Below are 15281 nucleotides of genomic sequence, written 5' to 3' on the forward strand. Positions count from 1 at the left end.
GCGGCTAGGCTGAAGTCAGCAGGAGAGCTGCAGGGGCTCAGGGCTCAATATCTCAGGGCTCAATATTGAGGCCAGACCCTCTGCCAGGTTGCCACAGTTACTACGGAATGAAGTGGCCCTAAATAGGAGGCCAGTACTGAAACACGGGGTGCACAGCTCATGTGTGTCAATGCTTTCTTTAGGAACGTAGCTGGGTGTGCACCACTTGTGGCCCTGGCCTCAGCCAGGTGGGACACACGTCTGAGGTGGGACTCAGCACACCAAACCCGAGATGTTTTCCACATTAGCTCTGTGTCGGGGCTAATTACCGCAGCCTCTCTGTGCAATCACTGGAAAGAAGCAGGCACTTTTCAGGAACAATTCATCTGACCTGATTCTCGACGACTTACCTTGGAAGTGGCAGGCTGAAAGAGCTGCCTCCTTCCTCTGATCCCAGACCCCTGCTCAGATGTAGGACACACACCGTAGCTTCCTCTTTTCACCTGATCAATCCCCTCTGTGTGCTTTATGTGCAGCCTGTAAATTTGGATTCTTTCAAAGCCAGTTGGCCCAGCCAGGGCTGAGAAGACGTTCCCTGTAGATCCGTGTAGAGGCAGAGCTTTGCCTGGCTACCTGAACGGAATTGGACCAGATTTCAGCTGCTAATGAGGCCTCGGGCTATTTTAGTTCTTCACACTCCTTTATACCCATTTTTTAAAACAGCATCCCGTTCAAAAAGAAAAAGAAAAGGAGCTCTAGATCACTTGGAAACAGCCAGCCCTGGAAGGAAGGAAGAAGGTGGCTGCCAGTATCAATTGTTCACGGGGATGGACTTGCTGATAACTTGCTGCAGAGGTTCATTGCTGCCTCCCCCGCTGCCCAGAGGACACAAACGGGGTGCGGTTTCACAGCACGCCACCTGCACTTTGCCCAAACCACTCACACGATGATCCCAGCACGCCCCGGCGTGTGTGTGCCATTCCCTTCCAGTCGGCTTCGCCTGTCTCTGGGAAATTAGATTAGGGGGTGGTGATGACAGCAGCCTGCTGGGGCAGGGAGAGACGAACAGAACCGCACTAAATTAACCAGAGCAATTTATTTGTCTCGCACGTAACGGGCTGTGCTTCTCCACCCATGGTCTTCCTCACCGGAGAGGGGTTTGCGGCACTCCACCGCCTTGCTCCTTGGCAAGGAGGGCAGTGCTGGACCCCACTTTGCCACGGGACTTCATCATCCCAGGAGAGTTCAGAGAAGTGCCCTGCAATGTTCAGCACCTCGGGGTGCTCTGTCCTCATTCCTGTGCCTTGCTCTCACCTCTTTGAGCTCCTTTTGTCTTTACCAGCACAGAGATGTTAACTCCAAGCTCCCGGACAGTTTATGCTACGTATAAGAGGAGACAAAGCGCATTTGTGTTTCTCATTTGCATTTCTCCAGCTCCACGCACTGCTGGGATACTGTAAAAACAGCAAAAATCAGAACATGAAATCTGCGTAACCAACCCAGCCCAACCAGGCTGCTTTCGGGGCTTCCCATGAGCCCCAAAAAACCCCGGCGAAGCAGTGCCAGAACCCAGATCTCTTTGTGAAGCACTCTTCAGGCTGGTCGGTGTGCAAGCAAAGGGGGGAGATCTCAAAAGCCAGCAACCCTGCGACCCCCCTCCTCCCACCCAGCCGTAGGATATAAATACAGCCGCTCAGCCCTTGTTTGTGCTGGAGGACAAGGCTCCCCGCAGACAATTTACTGCCGCCTCCTCGGGGTGGCCCCCTGCTCCGTTCACCGGGAGGGAGGTGTAATAAATCGCCTGCGGGGAGGCTGAGCTCCTCGGAGCGTCTTTAGAGACACGAGAAACTTGTGTCCAGTCGGAAGATTTACTCGTGAGAAAAGTGACCTCTGCTTGAGGAAGGGAACTAATGGGGCTCTGCTACTTAGCGCACAGCTCCGAGCTGAGCCATCCATTACGCACACGTCTTAATAGCAGCCTGGCTCTCGGGTCCCATAACATTATTCCCCTTTTTCTGCTTAACGGGGAATATGTTTGTATAAGCGGGCTGTGCTTAGAAAAGGGGCGAAGTTGTTTTTCCTCCGCACTCGGCCACCTGAGGGGGAAGGAAATCAGTATGCACAAAACGTGCTGGCTGCAGCCACGTTTTGAGTGTGTTGACGCTGGCAGCGTTGTCTTGTCTAATTTGGGGAAGCATTGAGACGGCGCGGTGGGTGCTATGCAAAAATGATGGATGCTGTCAGTGCAAGATTTGTACCTCATTTGGATCAGGGAGCAACAGCTACGGCAATGCCCACACAGAGCTCCTCCAGCTGGGTCAAAGCCGTGCAGGCACCGCTTCCATTTTCGTTGCAATTTGTGCGTTTATTCCTTACACCCATGGGTGTGATCTGCTGTCACCGGCGAAGCAAGCAGAGAGGATCACGGAGCACTCAGAGAGCCAGGCTGGAGCTCAGGAGAGAGGAGAAATCCCCTGGTGGCTGAGGGAGAGGGGCTCTCAGCTCACACCTGGGGCAGAGAACCCCATCGCTCCAGGCCAAGAGGAGCAGCAACAGCCTTTTTGTGCAGAGCTGCGCTTTCCTGGCCAGCTAAACTCCCCAGGACTTTTCAGGGTGAAGCCATTTGCAAAATAGATTGAGCTGGCTGCTTCTTTTGTGGTCTTGTCAGGCCTTTCCTTCTCTATGTTGATGCTGGAGCACACAGTGGTTTGCAGAGATTCCCAGATGTGGAGCCTGGAAAACAGCTGGAGCCCAATGTATTCCAAAGCAGATCACTTGGGTTTTTGGACCTGGAGAAGGGGAGGCACAGGAATGAGCAAATATCTCATGGTTTTCCATCTTTCTGGAATCACGTTCACCTCCAGGGTTTGTAGCTTCTGTGCAACGAGGCAGGAGTCGACACAGGTCTCTTGCTGCATCCCGTCCCCCGCACCCCGATTGCTGGTGCTGGGCAAGGGGAGCGCAGCGTGGCACAAGCACAGGGGGACAGAGCACGGCACCAGAACCAAAATTAATGCAAAGAGGATGTAAACGGGGCTTTTTGCTGTCTCCAATTTTCATTCCTGGCTGATGACTTAACAGGCCAGCTATTTAACCGCTGCCTGCTTTAGATGTCAGTGCGCAAAGTGCTCACCTATAGCTGTTAGCAAAGAGGGCTGCAACAGAAAAGGAGCTCTGCAGCCTGAGCTGCTCCAAACGCTCATTTAGCACGAGACCCTGGCCATAATGACGTCTGCATTTAAGTCCATTACACCAACGGGTGTGATTATTCTTCCCCTGGTTAGCAAATGGCCTCATATTTTTCAAATTATCCTCCGAGGTTTTAAATGACATAGTGGGGGATAATGAGCCGGACCCCGGGGTGGGTGAGGCAGGAAAGGGGTCTTCTCCTTTTAGCCATCGCTGTGTAATCATGAAATAAGAGACAGCCCAGGGTCTGCTGGCAGCTCTGTCCTGCATCCAGCTGGGAAGGCCCACGGAGTGCCCATCGCCATCATTTCCCTTGGGTCCTACTGCATTTCCCACCTCGGGCAGGAGGAAGCCCTGGAGAAGGTGACAACGCAACGACACCAAAATCCTTTTGCTTCATTTTGACATTTTCTGTGACAACTGGCTTTCCCCTTTATTTTCCTTTCTCATGGAAGAAAAAATATTATTAGCAAGGGAAAGAAGAGTTGCTTGAGGTTCTTATTCTGTTTTTTTGTTTTGTTTTGTTTTGTTTTTTTTCCTTTTCATAGGAGGCCCAAGAGAGGTGTTTTGTCTCCCTGCCCAGGTGCAGTGTCACAGGGCTGGAAGGAAAGGAATCCCTTTTGCCAACACTGTGCACTCAGCTCCTGCCCCTTAACAAAGGCAGAAGCCCTCCCACAAATCGCTCCCACCCCGTTATCAGTCCCGGTCACCTTGACCAGCAGCCTCAGTGCCATCCTCAGCCTCCCCATCGCTGCCGGGCACTGCTCACCTCCCTTTGGATGCACGGAGGCATCCCTCTCACCCAGCTGCCTCCTCTGCCTCTGGGGCCACCCTCAGCCTTCCTCTGATTACATCTTCCTCATTTTAAGGTGTTTCTTTTTGGTGGAAAAAAAAAAAAAGGGGGGTTGTTTTTGGATAAAAGCCTTTTACGCCAGCTGTCACCGGAGTCAAACTTCAGAGGAGCTAGGATGATTTCGCTGCCCCAGGGCAGATCCACGTGAGATAGATAAGACATCCATTTGCTGTGGTCATGCTTTGAAATATCATTGTGTTTAAGGCCACGGTGAAATACTGTTATCTTTTGGCATGTTCTACTCGGAAATAAATACACTGGCTCGTGATCTCAGATCTTACAACTGTAAGTTGGGAATTACACTGCCCAGAGCCCGGTCCCTGCGAGGTGATAGATGTCCAGGTTCTGGTTGATGGGATGTGTCCAGGGCTGTGGTAGGAGCGATGCTAAATAGTTTTTATTTTACCCTTTCTTTTGCTGTGTGGAAACGGGGAGCGCTGGTCAATCCAGCTCTGCTGCTAAAGCAAGAGAGCATCACACTTGTCTTGCTTTGATGGTGAGTCAAGGCTTGGGCATTTCTATCTGCTACAAGTCGAAGGTGAGCATCCATGAAGTGCAAGGGGGAAATTACAGCAATACCAATTTCCCATCACCCAAGGATCAGGAGTTTCCACAGTTGCTTCTCACAAGCACCGCTGCATAACCACCTGTTGTTGGCTGGCTGCGGTGGGAATCTCCATTCATCGCGGCATCAAGCTGTGTCAGAGCGAGTTGCCAGTTAACCAACACTTCGTGCAGAGCCATCTGATCAGCACAAGGCTCGTCCTCGCAGCTGGAAGACGGAGATGTCTCTGATGCTGCAGCTTCTGAAGTCTTCCAAGATGCTTTCTGCAGTCCTTGTTGTTATCTTCCTGCCGCTGAGAGGGAGCACGCAAGATAGGCACTCTGTGTCCATTACCCAGCATAATATTCCCTGGTCCATTTAATTAATGGTTAGAAAATAGATTGGATGAATTATAAGTGACTGGTGCTAAGGGAGGAGAGGGGGGAAGATGAGGGGAAACTCAGAAATAGATTAACTTTGGCCGATCTACCTTCTTTACGTTTGAAACCTTTTCCAAACTGATTTCTCTGGTTTTAACACACATAGTCTTGGGGAGGTTTAACCCTTCTTGCAGGCACCTCATTTCTCAAAGCAACAGTTGCTGGCTATCAGGGAACTTCCCGTAGGAGCCGTTTGAGGCAAAGCTGTTTGCTGGTTGCATTCTCAGCGCCGCAGGTAGCCGAGTTAAGGCGTCAGACACACGGTACCGTCTGCATCTCTGTCCAGCCCGTCCTTATTTCCTGGATATATCAGCTTCAGAGCACATGGAGGAATGCTGCTCCCCGGGGAGTCCTCGACAGAAACCTAATAGCTGCCCCTCCGTGCAATAGGAATGGGCTGATAATCTTAATAGGCAAAACAGACGCAGGGGGTCAAAGGAGGGAGGAGTATTTTCCAAACTCGACACAACAGTCCTGAACAGCTACATGATTTGCTGAAGGTCACGAAGGAAACCTGTGTCAGAGTCAGGAATTTAACCCAGATCTCTGGCTTGGTTCATTGCCTTAGCAGCTGGAGCTTTCTTCCTGCTTCCTTAGGCACTGCCATGGGTCGTTTTAAACCGCGGTGCATTTGGAAGAGGTGGTAACAGGAGGAGGTCTGACAGATTCACAATCAGTGCGAAAAAAAACCAACACGGGACTTTCAGGCTGTGAATTCAAAGCATTCTGCTCCAGTTCGGGTTTTCTGAGCTTGCCACACAGCAAATCCCCTAAGACTTCTCTCCGTAAATCTGTTTTCTTTTAAGTAGCAACAATTTCCTGGTGCACATGCTTTGTATTTGCCTGGGTGCATGTGGAGAGCCAGTAGCTCCCCTGCACTCTCTCCACACCGGAGATCACTCGAGAATTGTGTTTTCTTGTTGAAGATGAAGTATCATGTGCAGGCTCTGTGCTAGGAGAGACTCAATTTTGTACAGAAAATGATCTGGGCATGTGTCTATGTGGAAAGCCTTAGGAAAGAGCCGTGCAGCAGAAAGAAAATGCAATATTGCCCTCTAGTGATGATGAGGATGGTCTCATTTGATCCGCTGATGAAACAAAAAAGTGTGTTTCTGCTAACCTTCACTGGGACTTGAAAATAGAGTAAATGTTCCCTCTTTTTTCTGACCCTGGAATTAAAGATCTGACCATCACCTGCTTCAAGGACAGCAGGTGAAACCCAGGGGAAGCCAAATAAATAAATACATAAAGTTGAATTTTTATGCTTGATGGTTCCTATGTTCAAATGTTTTCTTTTTTATTTTCCTTTTAAAAAAAATTCTCATTTGAACTGCTCTGGAGGGGGAGGAGGATGCGTAATTGCAGGAGCATCTCAGCAGATAAACATAAAAAGCTCAAAATATTTCATTCGAGTATGTAGTTGGCTGTACTTGTCAGGAAATAAACTGTTTTGAAGGGTCTTCAGAAGACACCTAGGAGCACTACAAAGCTTTGACCTTTAGCCCTGAGAAGGTTACATTTAAGGCCCTCAATTCTGCAAACAACTGAACACAGACAATCCCTTTAATGCTTGTGTGAAGCCCCAAGAGTTTCAGCAGGTCTCATAGCTTCACTCCCAGGCAGCGGGGTCACGGAGTAAGATTTCTCTGTAACTGGACTCCGCATCTCTACCCAGATTTCTAAGGTATCTGTTGTTTTTTTTTAAGTTCCTAATACAGACAGCATTTCCCTGGCACCTTCCCTATTCTAATTGCCTCTGACAATGCACGATAGTAGTGGAATTTATGTAAGGAACATTGCTGCCACTGTACTGAAACTTAAAGATCGCTCTGAAACAGAGTGGGCAGATAGATGTATTTTTTTTCCTCAATTAAAACATGAACTAAACAAAAAAATCACCTTAATCACTACCTGAATAGGCTGTCTCTTACTACAGGAATCCTAAAAGCATACAGCATACTCATATGTAATGGTTTGATATTAAATTTGATGATATATCTTGCACTTATTTTTATCCTGGGATTTTTACCCCAAAAGGTCACAAGGCAGAATTAAGGGCTGGAGTCTATTCAAGCTGGTGGCAAAACTAGAGCTCACTGCCAAAGGATCATTCATACATACAATGAACTTCCAATGTAATTGCAAATATTTGGGGTAATCAGTCAATGCAATAGACTGGGTTTTTTGAACATGGAGGGTTTGGATTGGGCAGATTTTTACTGAGTCCTGAGAATTCATCTCACTCTGCTAAAAAATAGATTATTATCATCCCCAGCATCACTACCCATGGTACTGTTAAATTGTGCGAGGTCCTTAACTACTGCTGGTTAATTACTCTGTAATTATAGAAGTTGCATGCTACCCACGAACAAATATATAAAAAGCCATTATGAAATGTGCCGTATTAAGAGCTGAAGTGGACAGAGAGGAAACACAGAAGTGGATTTCTGGCAGTGAACATTTTATGTGTGGCAGATCGACAGCACAAAAATGGATAGGAAGAGTAAAGGGGCAAAGAAAAAGTGCCAAAATGTGATGGAGAATGAAGGGGAGTTTGCAAACAAACAGAATAAAGGATTATTTAAAGTATAAAAAAAAAAATAAAACAAAGAGCTACTTAGAAACAAAATAAACCACTTGATGATTCAGTTGCTTCAGTATGTCTTGGGTGGTGTTGAGTGCTCATGTCCTATAGCACGCACGAGCCTCTTTCATCAACAAATGACGTCTCTGCACCAAACAAAGAAACTTCATTTTCAGTATACACATCACAACTCCATTGACCACATCTTTTCATGTGATGAGTACGTTTTCATGTTCTGCCCTGGTTCCCCCACGTGCCTCACCTCTCTTGCTTTCCCCCTTCCAGGTTCTACATTGAAAGCATCTCCTATCTGAAGGACAATGCCACCATCGAGCTGTTTTTCTTGAACGCCAAGTCCTGCATCTACAAGGTAAAGATTCTGGGCACTCAGGATTTTGAATTTTGTCTGGAAATGAGAAAAAAAGTGAATCTCTGAAAGAGCAGTTGGCATTGTGTTGCCCCCAAACCTCCGTCCCCAAGTTATGAATCCCCTTAAAAGCTGCATGCTTGGGTTTCATCTCTGGACTTTGAGGTTCTGAGGCAATACCCCCCTCCAAATAGCTCTTGTAGTTGACAGGAGGAAATCTGCAGCTGTTAATATGAGAAAGTGCTTGGTACTTAGAAGGAAAAATCTTGATTTTGTGCTCAAAAAGCGTCGTTCGCGCTTCCCGCCTGAAGAGGGCGGCAGCGGCTGCGCGGGCTGCGGGCGGGCGCCATCTTCTGGGCTGGGGACGGGGGAGAGGGAGGGAGTGTGGCCGGCGGTGAATAAATAAAAAGTGTGTAAATAAATGTGTTTGTGAGACTGTGTGTGTGTAAGGAAAGTGTGAGTTTGTGTGTGTGTGTGCGAGAGGGGGGGTGAGCACCTGAGGAGTGCTTACCACGTGTGACGACGTGTGTGTGTGTGACAGGAACTTTGTGAGATTTTGTGTCTGCAGGAGGGTGAGTGTGGAAGTGTGAGGGATGTATATGAATCTGTGTGTGTAAAAGTGTGACTTGTTAGGGAGGTATATGAGCCTGTGTGTGTGAGTGTGACTGGGAGTTTGTTGGTTGGGAGAGTGAGCGTGTGAGTGTGTTTGTGAGTGAGCGTGGGGCGGTGCTTGTGTACGGAGGACCACATTGTACAGGAGCAAGCCAGCATGGAGAAATGTTTTTTTGTGCCAAAAATAGTCCTGGCGAAAACACCAGCCTGTTGTCACCAGGACGGTAACTCAGAGCTACCCTTTGCAAGGCTGTGTGCTGGAGATAAGGGTTCCTGGCACAGCCTTCCTCCACCACCCCGCAGCAGCAGGGTTGGCTTCTGTGCCACAAGCCAAACATGCAGGTCCAAAAGGAAGGGTCCAAAAAATAACCGGGTCCAAATAATAACCAGGTCCAAGAGTTGCTACAGCGCAGGCTTGGCTGCATATGACTCTGCATATGGGAGAGATTTTACGGCAGCTAGGATTCTCTGGAAGGATCCCTCATCCCTGTGCTGGTAGGGGCCATTCCTCATAACTCCGCTCTGTCTGGAAGGAGGAGAAATCTGTAGTCAGAGAGTGATCGTGTCCCACAACCCTGAACATGTTTTTGACAGGCTAAGTGAACTGCTTACACCAAATCTGAGGCCTCACTTCCTGATATCTGCATAGCCTAAAATGCAGGGACTAAATCTTCACATCCTAAAATGCAGGGTAAGGTGCAGGAAGCCAGAAAATACCTTTTTTTTTTTTTTTTTTCCAGCACCAGGGAAGGGATGGAGTTGCTGAGCTGAGCTTCACAGAGCTCTGCTCTCTGGCAAGGCTGCAATGAGATGTGCTTAGTCAGCCCTCTCCAGCAGCAAGCTCAGTGAGCATCACATTTTGGTTCCCGGGGATAGTTCCTTTTTGGAGTGTTGCCAGGAAAAGCTTACGCTGTTGTTCTTTTTTTGGAGAAAGCTTAATAAGAAGACGGAAAATAGAAAAAAAAGAAAAAAGAAAAAAAAAAGAGGAAAAAAGTGCCTACAGATCTAGGTTGGTCTATTTTAGTCTGACCTCTCCCAAAACCATTACTTTGCACATTCATGCTGACTGTCATCTCTGTCCAAAAATAGTCCTGCTGGATTCCCAGTCTCCCACGCGAGTCCTTCCCTGTCTGACTTCCAGCCACACTAAGCCGTGCTGTCTTATTAAAAAAGGCGCTGAATTTCAAAGTTGGTTTCAAGGTCTCTGCTCAGATGCAGAGCGAGAACCCAGCCAGCAAGGAGGGATTTAATAGGTATAGAAAGGGGGGATTCAGTGCTTGCCATCCCTACAAGTAGCAGGTCTTGCAAGTGCCTTCCTTGTCCAACAAAAGGTTTCCTCGATGGACTTCTCACAGAAGGCTTCATCCCCAGTTCCCCTACCAGGAAGGGCTGTACTGGGTATGGGATGTGTAGTAACGCTGTGTTTGTACATCAAGCCTTCCCCCATTGATTCTGACGGCACACACCCTCAAATACAGGACTGCTCATGTTGGGAGAGAAGAAAACTGTGGCCTGTTTAGTGTGGTCCTGTTTAGCTGGTCCCTTGGGCTGCCAGCTGGCTCTGTGTTGGGTGCTGTGCTGCTCCTGTGGGTCATGCAACTGACCCACATACCCAAACCCTTGCACAGGGCCAGCACAGCCGATGTTGCCCAAAAAAGCCAAGCCACATTTGTACTACCAAACAGGCAGGGCTTGGCGTTGGATGCTGTCCCTCTGCCAGTCACGGTGTTTAATTAAAACCACTCTCTGGTATGGGTGCTAACTAGCCCTGACCCGGGCATTGCTGGGGCACTGTCCAGGCATGAGCACCTGTTCCCAAGAGGCAATGCACTTGAGCTAACTCTGTTTGGGACTGGGGGAGGGAAGAAAAGTGTTTAGTCATGAGCTTTACTCTGCCGTGTACCCTTAGGGCCAGAGAATGGGCCCTGGCCCACTCTACCTACTAGTACAAACTTGCCGCAATATGAAGATGTGGTTGTAGGGGCTGGTTCATCCCCGCCGTGCCCGCTGCATCAAGGAGAGTGAAGACCAAGCACTCTGGTTCTCCACATCACCATTTGCTGTGGGACATGCCCAAATGTCCCAGCCTGGCCCCGTCTGCATCTGTATCGTGCACCGGCTGCTTCCCTTGGCACAGGCAGACGGTGGTGCAGGTGCCTGTGTGAATCACGGGGAAGGTGTGTTCATCGCCTGTAGCAGAGCTGGGCTTCACTCCCCGGGGAGTCATCGTGCAGGAGGGGAGGGAAGTGCTTGTTTTAAAAAGCTGGCACCGGTGGAAGCCAAGGACACCTGGATCTTACCCTCTGTTTTGTTCTCTTTGTTTTGGATTTTGCCAGAGACGAAGCAACGCGATTGTGGCTTGTAAATGAGGTGCGGCCCTGACTTGGCTGGAGCACAGATCACAGCCATGATTTATATTTAGATAACTCGCTTCTTGCCAGATGAAATAAAATATTAAAAACAGCAGTTTAAATAAACACAACAGAAAATCCACCACAGGAGTAAGCTGAGCAGAGACCCGCTGTATGTGGCCACACCAGAGACCTAGTTGCATAATTGACGCCTAAGCATTATCCAAGTAAAAGCTCACTGTCTTCCCAAAAACCAACACTTGGCCATGGGATCAATGCTCCTGCCACCCATCCCAAGCATTTTTGGTGTCTGCATCCCACACGTTTAGATAAAGCAGTGCACACACCCCTTGGTCCTGTGACCACTGCCTCAGACACAGCAGAAGAACCCTGAAGGGATCAGATAGGGCCCTCAGTGTCCTTGTGACCCTGGTGTCCAAGCAAAATGCTCACAATTTCACCTCATCCTCCAAGATTACTTTTGTCAGGGGCCAGGTCCTATAGAGTGAAGATCTGCCAAAATGGATTCCCCAGGCTACGTTTCAGTAAATGATAAATGAAAATAAAAATGACCCTGCTCCTCTCCCTTCCACCTGCCTTCTCCTACCTCCTCCTAAGGAATCCCTTCATGCCACATCCAGTTATGCTTCATTTTCCAGGCCGTCGCACTGAATATTTGTCTTTCTCTGCATAAGAGCGAGCAGGTTCAGCTTCACTTTGGTCTCCAGGAGCACAAGGACTGCTTTGAAGCCTAGCCAGAGAAAACTGGCACCACGTGCTTCACCCAGCAGTAGGAGATGCACGGTCATGTAGGAGCTCAGACTCACTGAACTCTCTTTTTTTTTGTTTTCTTCACCCTTCAAGGAACTCATCGAGGTTGACAGTGAAGTGGTGTTTGAACTAGCTGCCTACATCTTGCAGGTAAGCACTAGCCTTCTCTTGCTTGATGCTTCCTCATGTGCATTGAGTCTTTTGACTTGTAACATCCAGAATGGCTGGACAGAAGCACAGGGACTCCCCAACTTCCAGGAGTCTCAGAGTCCCTGTGAACCAAAAGGGGAGATTCCTCCGTGTGGCTGAGATTTGGGTGCATGCAGCCCTCAGCTCCTGACAGGTGTGCATTGAGAACAACCTTAAGACTTAAAGACTTTTCAGCAGATCAACTGTGAAAGTCATCTTTACACAGCTTTTCCATCAATTATACCAACACAAAATCAGTACAGAAGGCTCTCGAACCAGAACACTCCACATGTGAAGCAGATGCTGCTGCCCAGCACTTTGCTCACATAAATACATATTATGCTGTGTTAACATGGACCACCACAACCCTTGGGGTATGATGCAAAGTCTGAGAAAATCTAAGTGAGGAATGAGATTCCTGGGTGAAATCTGTATCCAGTGGGTAGACTTCACTCCACTGACTTTAGCTGCATTTGTTTTCCCAGTGAAATTTGTCCCTCTGATGATCCCCATAACCTTACGTACATACAACTGTCTGTATTTTCCAGCGTGGGCAGGAGGGCTTAAAGATTTTCCAAAAACACTCCTCCAGAAACAAATATTATCTTTGCGTTTCCCTCTTCAGGAAGAGGGGAAGGGTCAGAGAACGAGTTACCAGCGGGGTTTGGTATATATCTGGTTCACAAAGAGGAACCTTCTCAGGATAGTGGAGGTGGGGATTTTTTTTAGTGAAAGATCACATTTATGAGCATGGCTGTGGGAGCAGCTCAGAAATAATTGTCAGATGATTCTTGTTCCCCTTTCTTTGTGTAGATTTTTTTTTTTTTCCCATCAGCCTGAAGCTGTGTGGCTCCATGTAAGCAGACGAGGCACCTCACCAGACGGCACTAATAAATAACAACACTTTGCACTTCCATGGCACTTTCGTGTTAAAGGAAGCAATTAATGCGTAGGGATTTGAATCTTCATTAAGATCATTTTATGTGACAAAAATGGAGCGAGAGAGTCAGGACGGGGGACTCAATTAAAAGCACATTACAGCAATTGCATACTGGCTGTTGGGGGAATAGACATCAAACAACGGGCTTATTGTGAGAAGCAGCAATAGGGTTATGAATCTATTGTCTGCTCACCCTAATGAATAACGTGAGCGCTTAGTAATTGTACGCCCAGAGCCAGATCTGCCGCTGTAACCCTTGCTGCTGCGATTGTTTCTCCTCACAAACACAGGATGTTGCGTGTATTCCTGTAGTAGTTTGATGTGTAACTTCATGAAAACAGTCCAAAACAAGCCACACCTCTGCTGGCTGTAACCAGAAATTACTACAGCCCGTGTTTGTGACGGGATCCCTGCAAAACAAGGTGGATCACACAGCGTTTGGTCTTACTCCTCACTGCAGCATTTAGGTCAAAGGGCTGAAGTATGGAGAATCTACCCTCCAAAATTGTTTTCTGAATTCAGTATGCCCATCCCTGTGCAGGCCAGGGCATATCCTTTGGTTTTTACTCAGTGTTGTACTATAATCATGATACGTTCAAGGATTCCTTCCTATGAACCACAGGAGAGCTTGTCTGCCCTTCAGTTTGCTTAGAGGGAGATGGGAAGATACTAAAGGACTGTCAGAACTCAAGTGCAGCCTTATTTCAAATTGTTGTGGTACCAGAACAAATTAAAGTACCACCAAAGCTCTGAACTTTACCCCAGCCTCAGGACTGCAGCACCACTGGACATGGGCTGACAGGTTTTGCGGGTGGATGTACAAAACCTGAATGCAAAACTCGGTCCTCTTGGCAGCAGAAACTCCCTCACTGCAGGAATTCCATCACTGACTAGTTCCCAAGTACATTACTGCACTACGCTTTGTGTGTAGCTGTCAGCAAATGAGCTGCTTAACATATTTCATATGAAATGTATAAGGTCCATGGAAAATGCAAAAGGTGTATTACATTTATTGAAGAGGGAGCTCACTAGGTTTTGAGGGTGTGCCAGATAGCCAATAAGACAGATACTGATCTAACTATTGAAGTGGAACATGACCCAACCCTTTAGCATCAGGCTGTAATTCTAATAAAAAATATCTAGATAAAGGAGCTAAATACTCCCCCAAACACCCAGCAAGGAGTTAGGGAATCTTGAGTCTTGCATCCCCTTGAAAATTGAGAGGGAGCTTTCTGAAAATCTGCTTAATAGGAAATGCCAAGACTACTTGTAAAAAGAGTCAGGGGGTTCTCAGTTCTCAAAACCACCGAGACTTCAGAGATCTTCTAGTAATACATCATCCGTGTTGACCAAAATAATTACTTATTTACTAGCATTATTTCCTGTGGCTTCTTGGGTATCCACCAGCAGGATGAGGACTCATTTGTCCACTGTATTAGGCAAACCCGTTGCTTGTTAATCTAACCAGCTCACCACATGTGGCATGGCACTTGACAGCAGAGACTGGTTCCAGAAAATACATAAGGAGTCAGTTACAACAGGAAATTGCTGCTAAATGAATTTTGCAAATGGAAAAACTTGAACAGTAGTTTTCTTTTTTCCTTCTTTTTTTTTTTTTTTTTCTTATTTTTGATGACTTAACTTATTTGTATCCCTCATTTTGCAGGAGGCAAAGGGAGATTTTTCAAGGTAGGTGACCTTAAAAGTTTTTCTGTCGTTGTGTGTTGTGGGAATGAATCTGATGAAATTGTGAGTGATGTGACTGAGCTGTAGGTGTGTAGCAACAGGAATGCATCGCCAGCATAGACATTGAGTTTCCTTAAACCATTTCTTCACAAAACACAGCCTTTGACCAGACCATGGCCTTGCAAACAGCATTGTTTGCGTCTTTGTTGACAAGTCTCTTTATATGCCTACGAAGTTCAGGAAATAGACTAGTCTTCAGAAGGAAATTACTAAGGAAATGACTCTGCAATCACTGGTATATCGCAGATCTAGCCAGGGGTAACATTAAAATTCCATCACTAATTGATATTTCAGCTTGAATTTGGACTCGGTCCTCAAAATCAGAATTTAAATTACTTCTAAATTTAAATTTAAATAACTTCTGCCATCCCTTCATCCAAATCTTTAGAAGTGCTGTAAGATATTCAAAGAGGTGAGTGTGGTTGGTGTTTCAGGGGACTATTAATGAAATGCCCAAGAATTTTCATTCAAGTTGACAACGTTTGTCAGCTCTGCATTAGTAGCACCCAAAGGTCAGATGGCTGTTTGATGCCACATGTGAGAAATATGAAAGTTCCTCGTCTGAAGCCTGGGACAACCGTCTGTGCTAAGCACTTCACATATATCATTATTCCATATATTAATTTTGCTGACCTAAAACTGAGTGCAGCTGGGAGACCACAATATCACTGAAGTTGGTTTCAGAGGAAAAACAAAACAAAACAAAACCCCAAAAA

At 47.1% G+C, this 15281-nt stretch overlaps 1 protein-coding gene across 10 annotated transcripts in view; it reads left to right on the forward strand.

The window, feature by feature from the left end:
- The window catches only part of FRMD4A (FERM domain containing 4A), a 350418-nt gene that overhangs the window by 272212 nt on the left and 62925 nt on the right, over positions 1 to 15281 (forward strand). For all 10 annotated transcript variants that reach the window (XM_084517308.1, XM_084517305.1, XM_084517306.1 and 7 more), the window contains 3 exons: positions 7875 to 7959; positions 11784 to 11840; positions 14486 to 14508. In XM_084517308.1, the coding sequence (XP_084373434.1) occupies positions 7875 to 7959; positions 11784 to 11840; positions 14486 to 14508 (165 nt within the window). The remainder of the gene's footprint in view (positions 1 to 7874; positions 7960 to 11783; positions 11841 to 14485; positions 14509 to 15281) is intronic.

Source organism: Aythya ferina (genome assembly GCF_964211825.1).
Source record: "Aythya ferina genome assembly, chromosome: 1".
Taxonomy (NCBI): Eukaryota; Metazoa; Chordata; class Aves; order Anseriformes; family Anatidae; genus Aythya; species Aythya ferina.